General features: G+C 37.1%; 1 protein-coding gene across 3 annotated transcripts in view; it reads right to left on the reverse strand.

Annotated features, from left to right (window-relative positions):
* Positions 1–734: 734 nt before the first annotated feature.
* The window catches only part of RNF38 (ring finger protein 38), a 127,332-nt gene continuing 109,372 nt past the window's right edge, over positions 735–18,694 (reverse strand). For all 3 annotated transcript variants that reach the window (XM_064439510.1, XM_064439509.1, XM_064439512.1), the window contains 6 exons: positions 16,850–17,011; positions 13,835–13,941; positions 12,180–12,264; positions 10,558–10,679; positions 9,552–9,651; positions 735–3,549 (listed from right to left, as the gene is read on the reverse strand). In XM_064439510.1, coding sequence (XP_064295580.1) covers positions 3,487–3,549; positions 9,552–9,651; positions 10,558–10,679; positions 12,180–12,264; positions 13,835–13,941; positions 16,850–17,011 — 639 coding nt within the window. In that variant the 3' untranslated portion in view covers positions 735–3,486. The remainder of the gene's footprint in view (positions 3,550–9,551; positions 9,652–10,557; positions 10,680–12,179; positions 12,265–13,834; positions 13,942–16,849; positions 17,012–18,694) is intronic.

Below are 18,694 nucleotides of genomic sequence, written 5' to 3' on the forward strand. Positions count from 1 at the left end.
TTGCATGATCATGCATAGAAACATGCAAAATAATGAAAGGAAACAATGCACCTCTTATTGAAAGAAAGAACAGGACAAAATTGTGTAAGTGTACATCATACATTTATTACTGAACAACTCTCTCAACTCCAAAATTGGGCACAGGGATTAAAAATAAAAATTCATTGCACTACCTAGTAAAGCATTACTAGTAACTCTCATAAAAAATGTACAAATTTTGTTAAAAATTTATCAAGCCTTCAAATGATTTGGTTACAGATATTTATAATACATTTAAAACTACGTGTTAAATGATACAATAGAGTATGATTCAAAGAAAACACTTCACAAAATATGATTCCAACAAAACCCATATGCTTTCATAATCATTAGCAAATCTGAAACACAAGTAGCAAAATGAGGTAACAATGTACCAAAGAAAAAAACCCACAGTTTTTACACAGGCCCAAAGATAACTCAGTCAATAATTTGTTTTCTACTATTAAACTTAAAGGGTTGGTAAATCTCATCCCAAGTATTACACAATGTGTTAACAGCTGTGAAATCACATTCAAGAGCCTGTACATAATGGCATACAGTAAAAGGCTTTAAGTTTTTTGTACAGAAAGCCACAAAGTGAGACATTGGAATTATCTGTAGGCCTTGATATCCACTAAAATGTCAAATTAAATTGACAGTTTATGCAAAACACACAGCAGTGCCAATATGATAAAGCAAATGTATGACAGTTTAGGTTTTTGTTTTTGTTTTTTTTTTTTGAGAAGAATGAGCCAGGTGATGGCAGAAAGGCAAGGAATATAAAAAAAGTCTTGCTGAATTCAGGTGCTGCCAGGCACCATGGCAGGCTGCAGAATTATACACAAATGTGCATAACACATGGCAGTTAACAGCTGAACATGAATCCCCCTCCCTTGACAGCCACAACAGAAAGGACTTGGTTGTAGCTTGTCTGAGCTGATTCAGAACACACGCATGTGTGCTGTTTACACACACTAACCACAGGAAGCAAGTCCACATACATCTGCAAGAGTCCCATGCAAACGGAAGAACCATTCCAGAAGAGATGAGCCAAAACAGTGCAACAAACAGCTTAGACCCTCCATCTCCTAGACCTCCCACTGCCTCACAGAGTTTTACTGGGGAAAAAGGGACATTACTCATCAAGATTTCTCCAATTCCAGAAAGACAGTCGACTACTTTCCCTTGGCTTCAGAAGAGTGCCTTGTTCATTTGCATCTAGCTTAGAAAGTGTGGCCTCTTTCCATGCTTCAAACTGAATACTGAGCACAGTAGTGTTGGTTATGTTTAAATCTGTACAAACATAATTTTTTCTTCTGCAGCTATATAAAAGAGCCTAAGTTTTCTAAGACATATATGGCATATGCTTTTTAAATAACATTATTTTATTTGTTAAAAAAATAGGTGTTATTGTGAAAAGCCTATTCTTTAACTCCACTGGAAGAGAGGAAAAATTCCAATATTCTGATGTTGATGTAACAGCATTTTTATTTATTTAGTGATCTTAAGTATGGATAGGTATGGAAAGACTCACTCTTTTTGAGAGCTACCTGTGTAACTGAACAGAGGGAAGAGCATCTGAAATAGGGCAAAATTGTGCTTTTATTTTATCTGTACCAAGAGCTGTGACTGGTCTGTAGAATCTTCAAAGAGAGAAATCAGCATGGAGAACATCTAACACTGTTTGAAATTTTAACTGATACTGAAGCACAGCAGCATACAAAAGCATCAGAAATTATAAAAAGTAAACTTAAAGCTGAGACTGGCAGCAAGTTGCAGCAATATTGCTAATTGTGCCACTCGTGCTGCTGCAACCAAAGTAACGACACTGAATTTAGGAGCAGAATTTTGTTGCAAAAGTGCATCCTTTGAATAACTATGGTATACGTAGACCTAGATATTTTGCTAGAACATATCGAAGATGCTAACAGTCTGAATGTTATAAATGAAACTTTTTTTTTTTTCAATAGCCCAAATAAAACATTATTCAGAGCACTTGAATACCGGTTTATCACCTCCGATTTCACAGCACTGTCCTGGAAGGCGTTCCAGTTTTCTCCTTAGTGGAGCGCACTGGGAGCTTGATTGCAAAAAGCAAGGGAGTTCCTTCTTCATATTACAGTCATCATGAAATAAGAAAGGGCAAGAAGCAGCATCAGGGCAACTGAATTCTACAGTTGGTGATCAAAAACCACCTTTCTCCTGTGATACAATTAAAGAAATCAAAAGTTCTACTTCTCTGAGAAAATGCTAAAAATTTTATTTTATTCATGAAGTTGCAGGAATAAAATTGTAATATTTTACAAGTTATTTTAGTTGTATACAAACTCCCTTGTAAATGACAAAGAATGTATGTGATTAAAGCCAGTGTTTATCAGCTAAAAGATTATGTTCTTAAGCAAGTACAATGGTCAAAAGTGAAGAGATGTTGCACAAGACCCTCAGTGTCCTTCCTGCTTCCTTTCATGGAAGAAGCACGTAACTGGCAAACCCAGCTAGAAAAATTTAAAAGGAGAACAGAAAGCATTGACATTCATATTAGCAACTGAAAATGTTAATATTGCTAAATGATTTGTGCGATATTGCAACTTTACATTAATAAAATAACTTGTAAATCAGCCATTTAAAAACCGAGACTTTATAACATATGCTAAAAACCCCAAGGTTACTCATGTATGAACAATCAATGCACTCTTTAGTGGTACACATTTAAAGCCTCCAATGAAGGGGAAGCATAACAGCTGCTTAAATAGTAGGTAGAAAGGTCTTTATACCTGTTAGTACATTGGGGAGGAAATACTAAACATCTGTAATTGCTGCACCCATTGCATTCAGTGTGCAACTGCAAACACAAGGAAAGGAACCAGTGTACAGTACTAGTACTGTTTAAATAACACACAAGATTATACATTGCAGCATAATTATTACTACACACACACGTTCTCAGTACATGCTGGTATATAGGTTCTCAAACACACATGCACACTCACTCACAAGCACACTTCACACACCCTCTCACAAGCAAACACATTCACACCATTCATTCCCACTCACAGTATCTGAAGGCTCTATATAAGGTAGATTGCTATATTGTTTGGAGCTACCACTTTTTTTTCCCCTCCTTTTTCTTTTATATAAAAGCACATGCTAAAAGATCACATCCACAGTAATCTTGCAGCAACACTCGGAATGATCACACAAAAACCAGGGAATGTTAGTGCACACACAAAATTAAGCAAAAAAAAAAAATATCTTTGGAGTTCCATTCACACTGTTAGTATAACAATCCCATAACTGTGAAGACTAGTTATAAGCTTTGTAATTGATTAAGTCACACAGTGCAAAGTAAGGTCCATTGACCCTTTCGTGTAAAGGGTAGGCTGGAAGCCACATGGGTAAGTTCAATAAATAGTTCATATATACATGTGACCAGGAACACCCAAACCAGATTTGTGCTCTTAAGGTTGGTCATTCTGAATCACGATGCACTTCCGAAGCATCAGCTCTACAAATTGGGCAGGTACGATTTGCCTGTAAAATCAGAAACAAGAGAGGATTTGACAGGTGTTGACAAAGGTCTTGACAAACACATCGTTAAGGTAATGTGCATATGACACAACATCTGTGACCATACTGAGTGCTGAAGGTAGCAACCTCGAGTACTGAAAAGGAATTCAGGAGTACTCAAAACAAGAGAAGACAAAGTGCGCTTAAGCCTTTTTTTAGTTTGTTTTGTTATGTTAGAGTGGTGTGGTGAGTTCGCCAATTCAAAATTATGTTTTTAAAAAATTATGCCTTTTATCTTTAAAGATAAAGCAAAAACAAAACTAGGCTTTATCTAAGTGATGGTGGTTTTATTAATGCAGATTCATAGTTGTAGTATATTGCAATCAGAGGGATGCAACTAAGAAGCTGTACTGCGTGCTGCAGAGAAACCCAGCAAAACCAAATGAATGTCTTGGCTGCAAATAAATGTCATATATGAGGGTGTCATGTTGTCACAAGCTCTACTAGTCAGGGAACACATCTCTTCACACTCTATTCAATTATTCTCAGAGAAACCCATCCGATAGGCTTGATCAAAGCTGAAAGCAGATGAGGCAAAAAGGGAAGGGGTTTTAGTGAAGAGAAAGGCTGGGGCGGGAGAGAAGACAACCTGACAAAACAGGTATTCAAGCAACATGCACAAGCAGGTCTAAATTTAGCCCTTCAGTAAAGGACTCAGTGAAAATATGTCCTGTGACTCTTTTACTTTTATAGCTTCCTTAAAACCATAAGACAGATGAGAAGTAACATTCCTTAAACTACTGGGAAAACATTTCTGCCTTCTTATTCCCCTTCTCAAATAAAGACTAATTTCATTCTGGCAAATGATGAGAAAAAGCCCAAAACAAATATGTAAAATATGTGATTAAACATTTCCTTTGCAAAGGGCAGAGTGAAGACAACTCTTCCCTACCCCAAATTATCTATTTCATAGTTACCAAAACTGCCAGCAACCACTGTCAACCCCAAGTTTTTCTAAGGTACCCAAATTTTTCAATGAAAATATCAGTGAGAGCATCAAGAAATGTCACTCTGCAGGCCAGAGTTCAGAAATCATTGCCGCAAATTTAAAATCCAAACAATGAATGCCAATGAATTATTTTGTAATGCAAGTTAAAATAAGGGTATATTTTTTCTGTCAATTACTACTGTTATTACTGTTTTATAATTTATATCGTAGGCTTATAGTTTTTGTAAAGCATGGTTTGGAGAGTGAATTCAGAATTAATTTATTGCTCTTTCACTAGCAGTTTTGAAATTACTTGAGGACAATGCCATCACTTGGTCACTAATTTGTCCTTGCATTATTGTAGACATAATTCAGCTAACATAATTTTTAAAATAAAAAGACATGCTCTTCAAAATTCAGTGGACTAATGAATCAAGAGATATTTGCTTAGATAATAATTATCTACAACTTGTAGCACGAAACAGAACATTCAGTGGGAGTCACTTCCTGATAGAAACTGCCAAAATAAATCCACTGTGCCAGGATAAAATAAATATTCATGGACACTGCAGAACTACTTAAATAACTTTTCAGGATACTATATGAATATCTGTTTTAAATTTAGTTGCATTCGTGTGCCTTTCCTGAAATTCATTCCACCTTCCTGGCATTTAACATGACTCTGGTGCTAAAAGAGGAGTAAGGTGGACATAATATTGTAATATTGACCTTCTAACTGGCCACTCTTTTAGGCAAACTTACTTTTCATACTGTAAGAAGAGAGCGCTGCACAATGAACTAACCGATTTATATTTTTATATTTTATAGAAATTTATAGCTAAAGTAAACTGCATTTAGAATGACACAACAGAATAGAATAGAATGATTAATGTTGGAAAAGACCTCCAAGATCTTCAAGTCCAAATGTCAACCCAACACTACCATTCCTCCTAAACTGTGTCCAGATGTGCCACATCCACACGTTTTTTTAACATCTCCAGGGATGGTGACTCCACCACCTCTTGAGGCAGGCTGTTCCAATGCCTGACCACTCTTTCAGTAAAGAAATTTTTCCTAATATCCAACCTAAACCTCCCCTGGCACAGCTTGAGGCCTTTTCCTCTTGTCCTATCACAAGTTACTTGGGAGAAGAGACCAACAGGCACCTCACTACAGCCTCCTCTCAGGTAGTAGCTAGAGAGCAATAAGGTCTCCCCTCAGTCTCCTCCAGACTAAACAACCCCACTTCACTCAGGTGCTCCTCATAAGACTTGTTCTCCAGACCCTTCACCAGCTTCGTTGCCCTTCTTTGGATCTGCCTCAGGACCTCAATGTCTCTCATGTAGTGAGGGGCCCAAAACTGAACACAGTATTCAGGGTGCGGCCTCACCAGGGCCGAGTACAGGGGCATGATCACTTCCCTGCTCCTGCTGGCCACACTATTCCTGATACAAGCCAGGATGCTGTTGGCCTTCTTGGCCACCTGAGCATGCCGCTGGCTCAGGTTCAGGCGGCTGTCAGCCAACACCCCCAGGTCCTTTTTGGCCAGGCAACTCTCCAGCCACTCCTCCCCAGGCCTATAGCATTGCATGGGATTGTTGTGATGAATCTGTAATGTAATGAATTGTGATGAATCTGATGATGTGATGAATCCGTAGGGTTCCTAGATCTTCTGAAAAAGCACTGCACTACTTTGGTGGTAGTCCAATAGAACCAAGTTAAACTATAGTTATGGCTTGTCTTTTCTCATTTATAATACAGCATTTCCTACCAGAACATTAAATATAAAGGAAAGCTTTCCTTGTTACCTTATTTTAAATCCTCATCGTGAAGACAGGTAATGTTTTCAAGCTTTCCTTTGGAATGATGACTAACTCTTACTTTTCAAAAAACCAGATTTCTCATGTATTCATATTTGACTAAAGGATTTAGGATATTAAGAAATAATCAAATACTGTGAAATACGGGAGACGACAATACTATGAAAAGCAAAAGGATAACCTCCCTCTTATTAATTGTTTCCTCCACTGTAATACAAGTTCTTTCACAAGTCTTTTACCTTGCTTATTCAGGGACGTATAATTTAAAGTGGGCAATCTAAGGCAGTGTAAAAGAATATTTCCTCTCATTTGGTCACACTACCTAAAAAGGTGGTACTGTACATAGCGTTATGCTACAGGGCAGTTCAAACCTATAATGCATAGATAGACAAGCCACAAAACTTTCTTAGATACCTTTTTTTTGCTCCATCACCAACAGACAGTGGAATAAGCATTTAAAAAAAAATAATCAGATTGGATCACTAACCTCTTATTTAAATCTCAGTAATGAACATGTTGATACTTAAAAAGAATCAACTTGACTCCACAGTTCTAAAACTACTTCTAGAAATATTCCTAGATAGCAAACAATTTCTTCAAGGAGACATGATTAAATCAGTAAAACACAGGGACAAACTGGTAACTTTTTTTTTTTTACCTTGTGCAAAAAAGTTAAAATTACTGAAAGGTACAATTTTTACCTTCTCTTGCAGAATTTATCAACATAATGTTGGCTAGATGATGTGAATTAAGTGGATGTGAACATGATTATACTATAAACATATAAAACAAGTTGTCACATACATAAAGGAATGGACAGAAGGAAAACTATAGCTCAAAATATCTTCCCATTATCCCCACTTACATATGTTTGCTGCTTAACTGTAACCAAGTTTAGACAGAGACTAAAATAGGCTTCTGTTACAGGTAATTTGTATTTTTGCAAAGCAAAATAATCTTTATTTCCATACTCAATACCAGTGTAACTAAACACATATGATATAAATATATTGCCTTAGCAATCCTACACTATGATGCTTTAACCTTGCCTAGCTTACTTTGTACCCAGCTCTAGAATACACGATGATATCATACAGGCAGTTTTAGTGAGTATAACTGCACTCCCTTTAGGTTTAGATTGCATCTCTTTCACCTCATTCCCCCACATAGCTGACACTCTTATGCTTATAGAGTCTTTGTATGATAAGACAACCTTTAGAAGATACCACACTTGAAGACCTATTAGAAAACACAATTTCTAAGCTAAGACAGGAACATCAGAAAAAAGCTGTTTCACCACTACCACAGTACATCTATGATTATGAAAATAAAGATTAAACTAAATCTGCATGTTTCACTTTGCTGTTTTGAATTAAATTGTCAGTTCATTATGAGTTGAAAGTAATAAATCTAACTGTAGAACTGCCCACACTGAGTCCCAAAAAAGCTTAATTCAACATAGTTGTCTGACTCTTAAGACCAATGTCTGGTAAGAAAGAGTATACAAACAGGACAAGCATGCATGATATTCCCCTGACACATTCTTCTAACTTCCAGCAATCTGCAGATCAGGGGCTCCATGAATCATAGGTATATTTTTTTTGCACTAATAGCCTGGAAAGAGCCATCTTTTTTAATATCTATATAATCAATTTAACCTATATATACCTATAGCATCCACTGCCTCACAGGCTGTGTCAAATTACCTTAATTCTTTTTTCATAAAATGGAGTGAATACCATCCCTGGATACTTTGTCCACACCCCAAATGACTTAAAGTTTCATGCTGTGAAAAGACTACAAATCTAGTGTGAATGCTCTGTGAGAGGAGTAGGGAGACACCAGAGAATACCACTTGACTAGGTATAATCTACTTTTGATTTGCAGTTACTGGATAAAACAGCATACATCTAGCATAGATATATTGATATTATTATGTGTGTGTGTGGCTTTTTAATCTGACAATAAAACAACTAGGCGTTTACAATCCTCTTGCTGACTCTCAAGTATATATATGGATTAAGATACTGAAGGACACCAACTCTACTAAAAGTTATGAGCATTGTTGTGGAAATATTTACACTGGCCTTAGATTTTGTAGAAGCCTTAGACTGCTGTGGGTGCTGTAACCCAAGAGCAATTTCATATCCCAGTTTTAAAAATCCTTCTCATTATTCTTGATATCTTGTTAGCCAAAAGAATGCTGTCAATATTAACTTGATTTTTTCATTCTCTGCACCAAATATTTTAGTGTATGCCTAAGATATGCATTTTCTTGCTTTTATGAACCAGTAAAGGCAAGGGGTTTTAATTTCTTTTTCCAAAACAACAGACAGCATCCATAATTCTCTAGGGACTGTATCCTGTATTAACATAGGATCACTGCAGTTTCAAGTGTTCTACACAACAGACTACACACAGATTAGACTAACTCTGAATAGGATAAAATACTAAAAAAAGGTGAGGCGAGGTTGGGATCAATACCTTGGTGGCAGTAGATCTGGCTATTGCAGCTGTAGAGATGTCTGTGTGTATGATCATCTATTTATTTGTATTCCCTGTTCTTCACATGTTCCGTACTGCTGCTGTTTTCTCTGTACTCTTACTGGGCTGCCCTGATTCTAGATCCTTTCTTTTCTGCTCAAATTCTCTTGGAAGGATATATAATAATTTTGTAAAACCGTAATTTCTTTCTGTATATATATTACATTTCTGTATATATTTATATATGCATACACACATTATGTACACACATAATAGATCTTATTTCCCACAGAACCTGATGTTAATAGTAAAGTCAGGAAGGAACATTCTTGCTATGCATGTTTGTAGAACAGCTAAAGCCACCATCATCACAGAAACTCTAATTCATACTTCCTATATTATTATGTTACTTTTTGTTTTCAAGACTTGTTTAATTTCACAGAATACTTGAATTCGTTGTTTTGTGCAAATGGAAAACACAGTAAGATCTGTCAATGAAAAAATTATCATCATATTCATTTTTCCTTGTTCCAAATGTTAAATAAAGAACATTCCTTCATCATTTGTTAGAAAAATAGCATAAATAGGCAGTGCTTCCACTGTGTTGGCATTTCTAGCTTAAGTATTAGAAATGTGAAAAAAGATGAAGTAGAACAGCAAAATACCTCCCCTACCCCCAAACTACATAATGAATTCTCTATAAGGTAAGATTTTTTTATTTTTTTTTTTTTTACCTTCAGCCATTTATCGACACACTTGGCATGGAACTCATGGTTACAGGGTAAGACTCTAAGTAGCTGCCTTGACTCAAAATCACACATGCACACCACACACCTAAAAAAGACAACAAAGTTCAAATGTATCTGCTATGTAAGAACAACAAATACCTATTCCATACAAAACTTTACAGGTATGACTGCAGCATGGTAGCACTTTTACCCCTTGAGTAGCTACAGTTATCTATATCTGTGACTGAAGATGTGTAGTGTGACACCGTAAACTGAGAATTGCTGCTGTTTTTTTTTTTTTCCTTTTCTTCTGTGCTTTCAAATCACAAAGCAAGTGCTGCTGCTCACAGGAGTTCACAGACCCAATCAACAGAACAGATGTTTAATCAAAATTCAAAAGGGCAGAGATAATGATCTATAAAGTTTACTTCCTACTGGTACTAGGAAGTCACACTGAGGAACACTGAAGCTGGAGTATCAGAGAAAAACCCTTACACCAAGGTTCAAACATCAGACAGCATTTGGTACTAATTCCCTTTAACTACCTTCTTATCTATACTGCCCTTTCCACTTGGTTGTGCAGATCTTTCAAACGCAGTAAGTTAATGGGTTTAAAATATAAGAAGATGCACTCTTAAACCACTGACCAAGCTCTACCAAGAGCACTTGACACTTCAACACTTGAAGCTATTTTAACACAGGCTAAATTCCAAGTTGACAATGTCACTTTAATGGCTGTATGCTGAACAAAACCTAGAACACCCTTCTTTAGTTTTTTAAATGCTGAGGAACTAAATTGAAACATAGCTAAATGATGTGGGATTAAATAGGGGTTTTAAAGTAAGGATAAGTAGTATTTGATCTAGAAAGCAATCCAAGAAAAAACAAAAAAAATTCAACTGTTTACTGACATGACTGCTTTTAAAGCCCTTCTGGTCTCGCTCAGGCTTGAAGTTAAATGAAAATATAGTCACCGAAATTATGGACCTTTGAAAGAGACCAATATACTTACAATGTCTGTTCTGACTGGTGGTTGTTTGGATTGAACCTGTAGGATGGGAGCTGTTCAATGTCTGCCTTTGTCAATCCTCGTGGTTTGGCCTCTCCCAGACGTTCTGCCAAATTCAGCAGTGCCTGCAGAACATTGAAACCAGACATTTAAAAATTCAGTGCTCAAATGGGCTCTGGTTCCACTAAAGGTGGGGCTGCCATTACACCTCACTACCCCACCTGGCAGCACAGAACACCCTTCGGTTAAGAAATATTTAGAACCTTAGTTCTCCCCTACAACACAAGCCCCCATGAGAATTCTTTCAGAATTCCATGATCTTTCTAATTATGTAAGACATTCTTCTTGGGATTTCAGAACCTCCAGGACCCAACTTCCAATTAGTCCTGTGGCTGCATGCACAACTTGGTAAGTATTTTGCTTCTGAAGGATCCCCTCACTCCACTGTGAAATTAATAGTGCTACTACATCATCAACAAATTTGTTTCCTAAGAATATGCAGGTTTGGTCTTGTGAGAGAAACCAAGAATTTAATGAGACAGGTTCTGATTCCTGCTCCACATCTTGGGCTAGCTGAATTGAAAACACAGATTTTATCCTGAATCTGGAAAACAAATACATACCATCAAACCTTAAACACGTTTTTTGCTACATTTTATGTTCACTTTCTGTAAGCCAAGCATTGCAATTAAAAGCCTCTCATAAATAATTTGCATTCTGTTATGTATGTAACTTGGACTCCTTCATAAGGGACCTAGGAAAAATATCACTATAAACGTGATGGAGAAGCAAGGCATAGAAAAGTTAGAAGACTTGGTGAAAGCAACAAACTGTACTGATCACAAAGAAATTTCTAATACTGTCAAACCTAGGGCCCGAATTCTCAGAAATAAGGTGATGCTTATTCTGAACTAGCACAGAAGTTGTTACAGAAGTTGTAATTGTTAAACTGAAAACATTCAGCTACACAGAGCTCTTAAGGGGAGCCCATGTGAAAAGATGCAAAAGTAAGGGTTGATGATGGCTCTATGAAGAGAAGTTGAATGGAATCAGTGGTCTCAGAACCAGCAAAGACACAATAGCTGGGACTGCTCTGTAATTATCTAGGATATTAAAGAGGGTTCTACATTTACAGATGTGAACTATTGTACCCTCCTGAGGAACAAGAAGAAAAGGCAGTATGACAGCTTTATAAACGTTACATTTAGGTTGATTAATCCTATGACATTAACACTATTCTGTATTAACGCTATTCTGCAAAGTTACACACATAAAACGAGTAACTTATCCTGTACTTTTGAAAGTGCTTCACTTGTTTGATATTTAAAATGAATTAAAATTCAAAAGGAGAAAAGTAGCATGTAGAACATAAAATCTGAACAATTTAATGATTACTAGCCTGGAAGGGTAGATTCTGGGAAAGAGCAACAGACAAAAAATAAAGTGAAGCACTTCTAATATTCAGTATTACAAAAACATCTGAAAAGATGGTTTCTGGATTCTGTCTTCACAGTCATTGCATTTATTTTAAAGAAAAAAGCAGAATTAAAAGCAAAATATGAAATTTTATATATAGCTTGTGCTAACATCTCTTCTTTAAAGGTAGTTGTAGTTTGCACACCAACCTCATAGTTTTCTACCTCTCCATCTTCCACATCCAACTCAAAGCTGAAAGCTGGTCCAACTGTAGGTGGCACTGGGAGCATTGATCTACCATGAGAGCAAACAATGATAAAGTTCAGCATCTTGCTGAAGGAAAGCACAGAAACATCTGGCAGAGGTGCATTTACCTTTTTGATCCCCCTCAAATCAACAGGTTCTCAGAACAGCTAAAAATGTTAAGTTTGAGTCAAGAATAGGCATTTGGAATGAAAGAGTCAAATGAAAAAGCTAATTCTGCCACTTTTTGATACTGAGAGTGCTGCCTTTTTAATTGCATGTGTGTCTCAACCAATACTTCCAATGAGGCTCAGCATTATTTCAAAAAACTAATCTCTCGATCATCACAGATTATGGAGAGCTAAAACTCACAGTGAGTTAACATTCTGGTTTTAAATATGTTTTATTTCTTTAAGTGGATAAAATATCAACAAAGATAAGGAATCCTAAGCTTACTTAGCTCTTCAATACAAAAGCCTTGAAACTTTTGTAGCTCTAAAACACACAATGAAGATAAATAGGATATGCTACTGGACCAACTTCCATACTAAAGGCAAGCACAAACTCACTTTTCTCACATACTGTGATGTCAGTCAAAGCAGATTCTCTTCAGATAGAGAGGCAAGAGAGAGATGTTTTTCTGCTTTTGTATTTAACAAGCGTTTTTATCCCCCAAAATAGTCCTATGGGTCAAAATTTAATGCTCAGACACAGAAATCACAAATTTACAGTACTAAAATATACTAAAATCCCACTGAAGTCATCAGGAATTACTGTGCCACAGTATCCTCTACGGACAGGCAAGAAGCTATGACATCACTCTCAGGCTGTAAGATACAAACTTTAACAACTTCACTGGTGCCATTTTCTTGCCACATCTGAAACTGCACAGGGAGAAACTACAGATCTGGTGCCAATGTTTCATTATTTCCTTGTTAATGTTACCTTTGCCACCAGAAAATAATCTTTGTTTTCCAAACATTTCATATTTATTTCCAAAACAGAACACAGACTAGTAATAAACCTCATGTCATGTACCCAAACTCCCTCACAGAGGGTCTATCATAGCACACTACAGATAATTCCTAAATGTTAGTTGTCCCACATGCTTTCCAGGAACAGCTAATCAGAGGCAGAACGGAAGTTCCACAGTTCTAACAGATTAGCAGTTCAGCCAATGAAGAGTAACACTTCACAGAAAGCTCACACCCTTGTGTTTCATAATTAAGAACCAAACCAAACGAATTTATTCCGTAAGTGAAGACTCCTAGGACTTTATCCTACAGTGTAACCATGCCTCTGTAAGAGTATCCAAGAATCAAGTCTTAGAATCTCAAGATTTTACAAAGACCTCAGAAAGAAGAGGCTACTGTGCCTCAAAAAGCCTAGAAAACTACACCAGACAAAATCGTTCACTTGTATTTTTAAGTTGCTCAAGGGTGTATGTTACTCAAAATAGGAAGAAAAATTTACACAGAAATGCAAGTCCTCCTCCTATCTGGGACAGCTGAACTATGCCTGTTGTCTGGTAGAGCCCAATGACAAAAAGTCGTGAGACTCTTATTGAAAGTCATGTGACTTCTTAATAGCCTACATGGAAGCAAATATACTTTCAACTTACAGCACATAAGGTAATAGGCTGGGATGGTAAGGGTGTGGTGGTATTGGCTGCTGTGATCGGTATCTGCTGCGCCCTGTGAGTCTTCGAGGCATAAAAGGTGGGTAAGGCTGCAAGAAAGAAGAAAATAAGCTTCAAATGGAACTTGTGGAACTGGAACTTGTGTCCAGTTCTGGGGTCCCCAGTACAAGAGAGACATGGACATACTGGAGAGAGTCCAACGAAGGGCCACTAAGATGGGACTGGAGCATCTCACATATGAGGAAAGGCTGAGAGAGCTGGGACTGTTCAGCCTGGAGAAGAGAAGGCTCAGGGGCATTTATCAATGTATATAAATACCTGAAGGGAGGGTGCAAAGAAGACGGAGCCAGGCTCTTTTCAGTGGTGCCCAGTGACAACACCAGAGGCAGTGGGCACAAACTGAAACACAGGAGGCTCCGTCTGAACATCAGGAAACACTTCTTTACCGTGAGGGTGACTGAGCACTGGCACAGGTTGCCCAGAGAGGTTGTGGAGTCTCCATCCTTGGAGATATTCAAAAGCTGACTGGACATGGTCCTGGGCAACAGGCTTTAGGTGGACCTGCTTGAGCAGGGGGTTTGGACCAGATGACCTCCCTTCCAACCTCATCCAGTCTGTGAGTCTGTGATTCAACATTTTGTTTTCTTAATCATGAAATAAAATGAAATCTGAATACTGAAAACCACTTTCAAGAAAGCATTGTTAAAAAAATCCAGCCTCTGCTCAAATCTGAAAGAACTTGAGCCTCAATTTGAAACGATTATCATCAATAATACACAATCATACCATTCTATGTGAAAAAGTAGTAACACAACAGAAATCATTGCACGCTCTTGTGTGCTTAGTCTGGTTTGGGAAACAGGACTTGAACTACCGACTCTCTTGTAAATATGAAAGTCCAGGCTTTAGGCCTGGTGCTATTATGCAGGCTTGTGCACAAGTGGTTGAGTAAAGAAGCCTTTAAAAATCTTTTTTAAAAAGATTTAAAAACCCGTTTTTTCAAAAAAACTTCTAAGTAGTGGTATATATTTACATTCATGTTAAAGAAGGGTTAAAGCCATTCAAATGTACGTGTAGAGTTTGATCAGTACAGTTTCTGCAGCTGGACAATGCCTGAAGAAACAGTCAAGCCTAAAGCTTCAATGTATTCTTTCCATGGATAAAACAGGGCTTTATTGTCATACTTCTTTTTCATTTGCATGGTAAGTTCTTTACTTGTATATTTAAGTTTTCATTATAATTGTTCAAAATTCCTTGCATTACCTACTAAAATGGGGACATGCATGGTAAAAAATTTCCACTTTGCAAACTAAATGCAAACTAAATTTTTCAGAAATATTCAAAGCACTAACATTTTTTTAGTACTTTTTAAGACTAAAATTCATGTACCACTAATGAATTCATATTTGAAGGCCTTGAGACTTTTTTTTTTAAACAAAGAACACTCGAAGTCTTCACTAACATGTTTTTCTTCATCCATAATAGAAATTTAAGAAAACACAAAAGCCCAACACCACCAATGACTAACCTAAAACCCACTAACATTACAATGGAAACATTAATAGGTAGCCATGGTCATACATAAAATCTACTTATGAATATAAACACAATGCAAAAGAGCCAGGGTCTTTTTCTTGAAAGTAAGATGTCAAACTAGACACAGCAAAAATCAGTTTCACTGCTTTGTGAATTCTGCAATCTAAGAACAAATTAGGAACTGTTGTGTTCACTGAATGAAAGAGAATCAGAAATGTAGTCATTCCATCATAATTTTAATGTAAGTAAAATTTTATAGATTTAGTATTGCCTTATAGAAGATCATATGATTACTTGTAATACACCTCTGTTCTACTCCTCAGGGAAATACAACCCAGAACTGAAGCATCAGGGAGGCCAAGTGCTATATAATATGCAAAAACACGGTATTATTTTCATTATCTACTCTGAAGACTGAACTTGGAAATCAAGAAAGCCTCACTCCAACTAAAATGTCTGAGATTAGACTGTAATTCATCTAACAAGTATATTTACTACAACCCAAGCAGTTTATGGAAGTTTTTAAGTGTCTTTGTCTCCAGAGTGACACACAGTGACTGAAAACCTCACTGAAAATCTGCACACCTTTAGTTTACAATGAGCTGAGTATTTTTTTTAAAGAGCGGAGACTTATTTGAATCTTTATAAAAACTGCAGCAAGCATTTAACTAGGTTGTGTGGCTTCAAGGAGACTAATTAAAAAGAAGTTATCTGTACATTCTGTAGTCATAGGGCATAAAATTTCATTTTCATTTAAAATTTTAAATAATAGTATGACTCAAACTTTCTGGTAAGCTGATGCACAGGTCAAACATTAAAAAAGATTCAGAGCCTATACCTGATTTCTAGTTATTTCTTCAATCATTACACAGGCAGGAGAGTTGTTTTTTTAAAAAAAAAAAAAACAAAAAACCAAAACACACAGAAGAATGACAACAACAAAACCATCTCAGGACTAATATCATTGCAGACTGAAGTGCACCACAAAGATCCTAAAGGTAGCACCAATACGGGACACACCACAGAGCACAAAATTCAGCACAGACTATCCTGCACCATGTTTAATTGGTTTTGTGCTGCTGCAGTTGAACTGCATGTAGATCCCCAGAAAGCTGGCTTAAAGCAAGCTGGGCTGTCTTTATAACATGGCGCAGTCTAAATTATGGAAGCACTCTATATAGTTGCTTGCCTGCAAATTGCAAACACTGGAGAACTGTTTTTAAAGCGTTCCAGCTTTCCTGACTTGTGGAAACTCAGCATACAGTGAAGAACTAGCTAAAAGTGACAGCAGCTTTTCTAAACTGTACTAAGTTTCTGCAGAAGTCCTGGCCTGTATGGCAACATGGAACGTTTCTGAAGTAACTGCTATGACACTTCGCAGATAACATTATCAGTAATCATCTAAATGTTTTATAGAGTAACGACCATGAATGAGAATGTAGCACAAAAACCAATACTTACTACACCAAATGACACCTCCTGGTGTAAAGGATCATGGGTTAAGAACTGTAGAGGAGCTGAGGGAGGCAATGTTGGTGGATGGGCTGAGGGAGGGTATGTAAAACCTCCTACAGGAAGATGTTCTCCAAGCAGTTCTACTTCATTTTCTATCCTTTGAAGTGGCTAAAAAAACCCAAAAGACATAGGCTTTGTTGCAATAATAGAGATGCAATTTTCCCCCAGTAAAGAACTTCAATCCCAGCTGTATATTCTGAGCTGCTGTGGTCACTTTTATAGCATAAAAAAAAATTACAGCTATAATTGTACTCAGTTTCACACAAGTAACTCTGTGAACAATTCCTGTGTCATTACTCTACCAAAAAGCAAAGACAACACTACACATTTGATATAAATTCACCTTTTCCAGCTAGCCATGCTTATAGACCAGGAATTTATGCGATCTAGCAAATATAGGAGTGGCTGTAATTTCATGTGTCTTGCATTTTTCAGGATAAATATTTGCTCTCCTTCTTGCCAGGCTGCTCTCACTGTACAACTATGCGAGAGAAAAAAATAAACAACCATAGACGAGAACTGAAATTGTGCTAGAAAATCTGAAAAGTGGAGAGGAAACATGGCAACTCCAGTGGATTAAACTGCTAATGATATTTAGTAATCAAGCAGATGCTTCCCTAGGAGGGTCATGCAAGCAGTCCTGCTAAGAACACACAGTCCAGAGGGTTCAGATGCATGAGTTTCTAGTTCAGTACTGTAATCTAGTCAACTGTACTACATCAGTCAGGCCCAAAAGCACTCAAGAAATCATGAGGAATTATCATTGTTTCATTAATACCTTCCTGGTCCTGACACTGAATTTCACCATTTCAAGAAATTCAGCTAAGAAAGCCACCTTCTGGAACCAAAGGAATATTCTGTTTCCTTGTTATGCAGAGCAAACTTTAAACACAAGGTATCCTTAAACCACTACAATACAGGCTTTTTGCCTGACCTGAAAGCTGACAGGCAAGCCTAGTCAATAACCTCAACAAGCAACCGAAGCTAAAACCCAAGATTTTCTAAAGGGAAGTCTTATAAAAATTACCACTGAAAACCATATTTTCCCAGATGTCCTCCCATCATCATAACAAAGCAATTACAACCCTACCCATACCTAAGACATGGCATGGAGAAGTCTTAGCAGTGTTTGTAAGTAACAATTAAGCTGTTTTGTATTTCTGTGTAGTAGCAAGTTCTAGTCAGAGGGGCAAACAAGGTAAGAGCTGTAGGCCAGAACTGAAAATCTCATTTCCCCCAAATTCAAAACAGGGTCACATTTTACCATGTTTGGATAGTCCCTACCGCTAAGCCAAGTCTGCTTTAGCAGAAGGCATCAGTAACTTTCATAAGTGGGAGGGTGGGGGGGAAAAAGGAGAAGGGAGACTGTAGGCTGCAGAATATATCTGATGACCTAAGGTCAATATGTTGTAGGAAAAGCACTGGTCATTTAAAAATCAACTGAAAAGTAATACAAAAGCAGCATGCAATGAAAGTAAGATTCTGTGCTTTCTTTTCTCTCTGCTAAGCTTTTCTCTAAGACCACTACTGCAGTAAACAACCTCCTCTGGATTCTCTTCTACTTCCTGGGAAAGAAATACTTGAAGGAATAGTTGGTGAAGCAAATATACATCATTTTGACAGAAGTAAAGGCCTATGAAGAAACAGCACAGTCAACTGCTGGTGAAATCTGAAGAGAAACACGGTGAACTTTAAAATTGTTCATCACATTAAGTGGTTACAGGCTTGCTAAGGAAGCGTAAGTACAAAAGCCTATTACTTGAAACAAAGTCTTTGTTTCCTCAATCAGGT

The sequence above is a fragment of the Phalacrocorax carbo genome, chromosome Z, assembly GCF_963921805.1.
Source record: "Phalacrocorax carbo chromosome Z, bPhaCar2.1, whole genome shotgun sequence".
In the NCBI taxonomy this organism is placed as follows: Eukaryota; Metazoa; Chordata; class Aves; order Suliformes; family Phalacrocoracidae; genus Phalacrocorax; species Phalacrocorax carbo.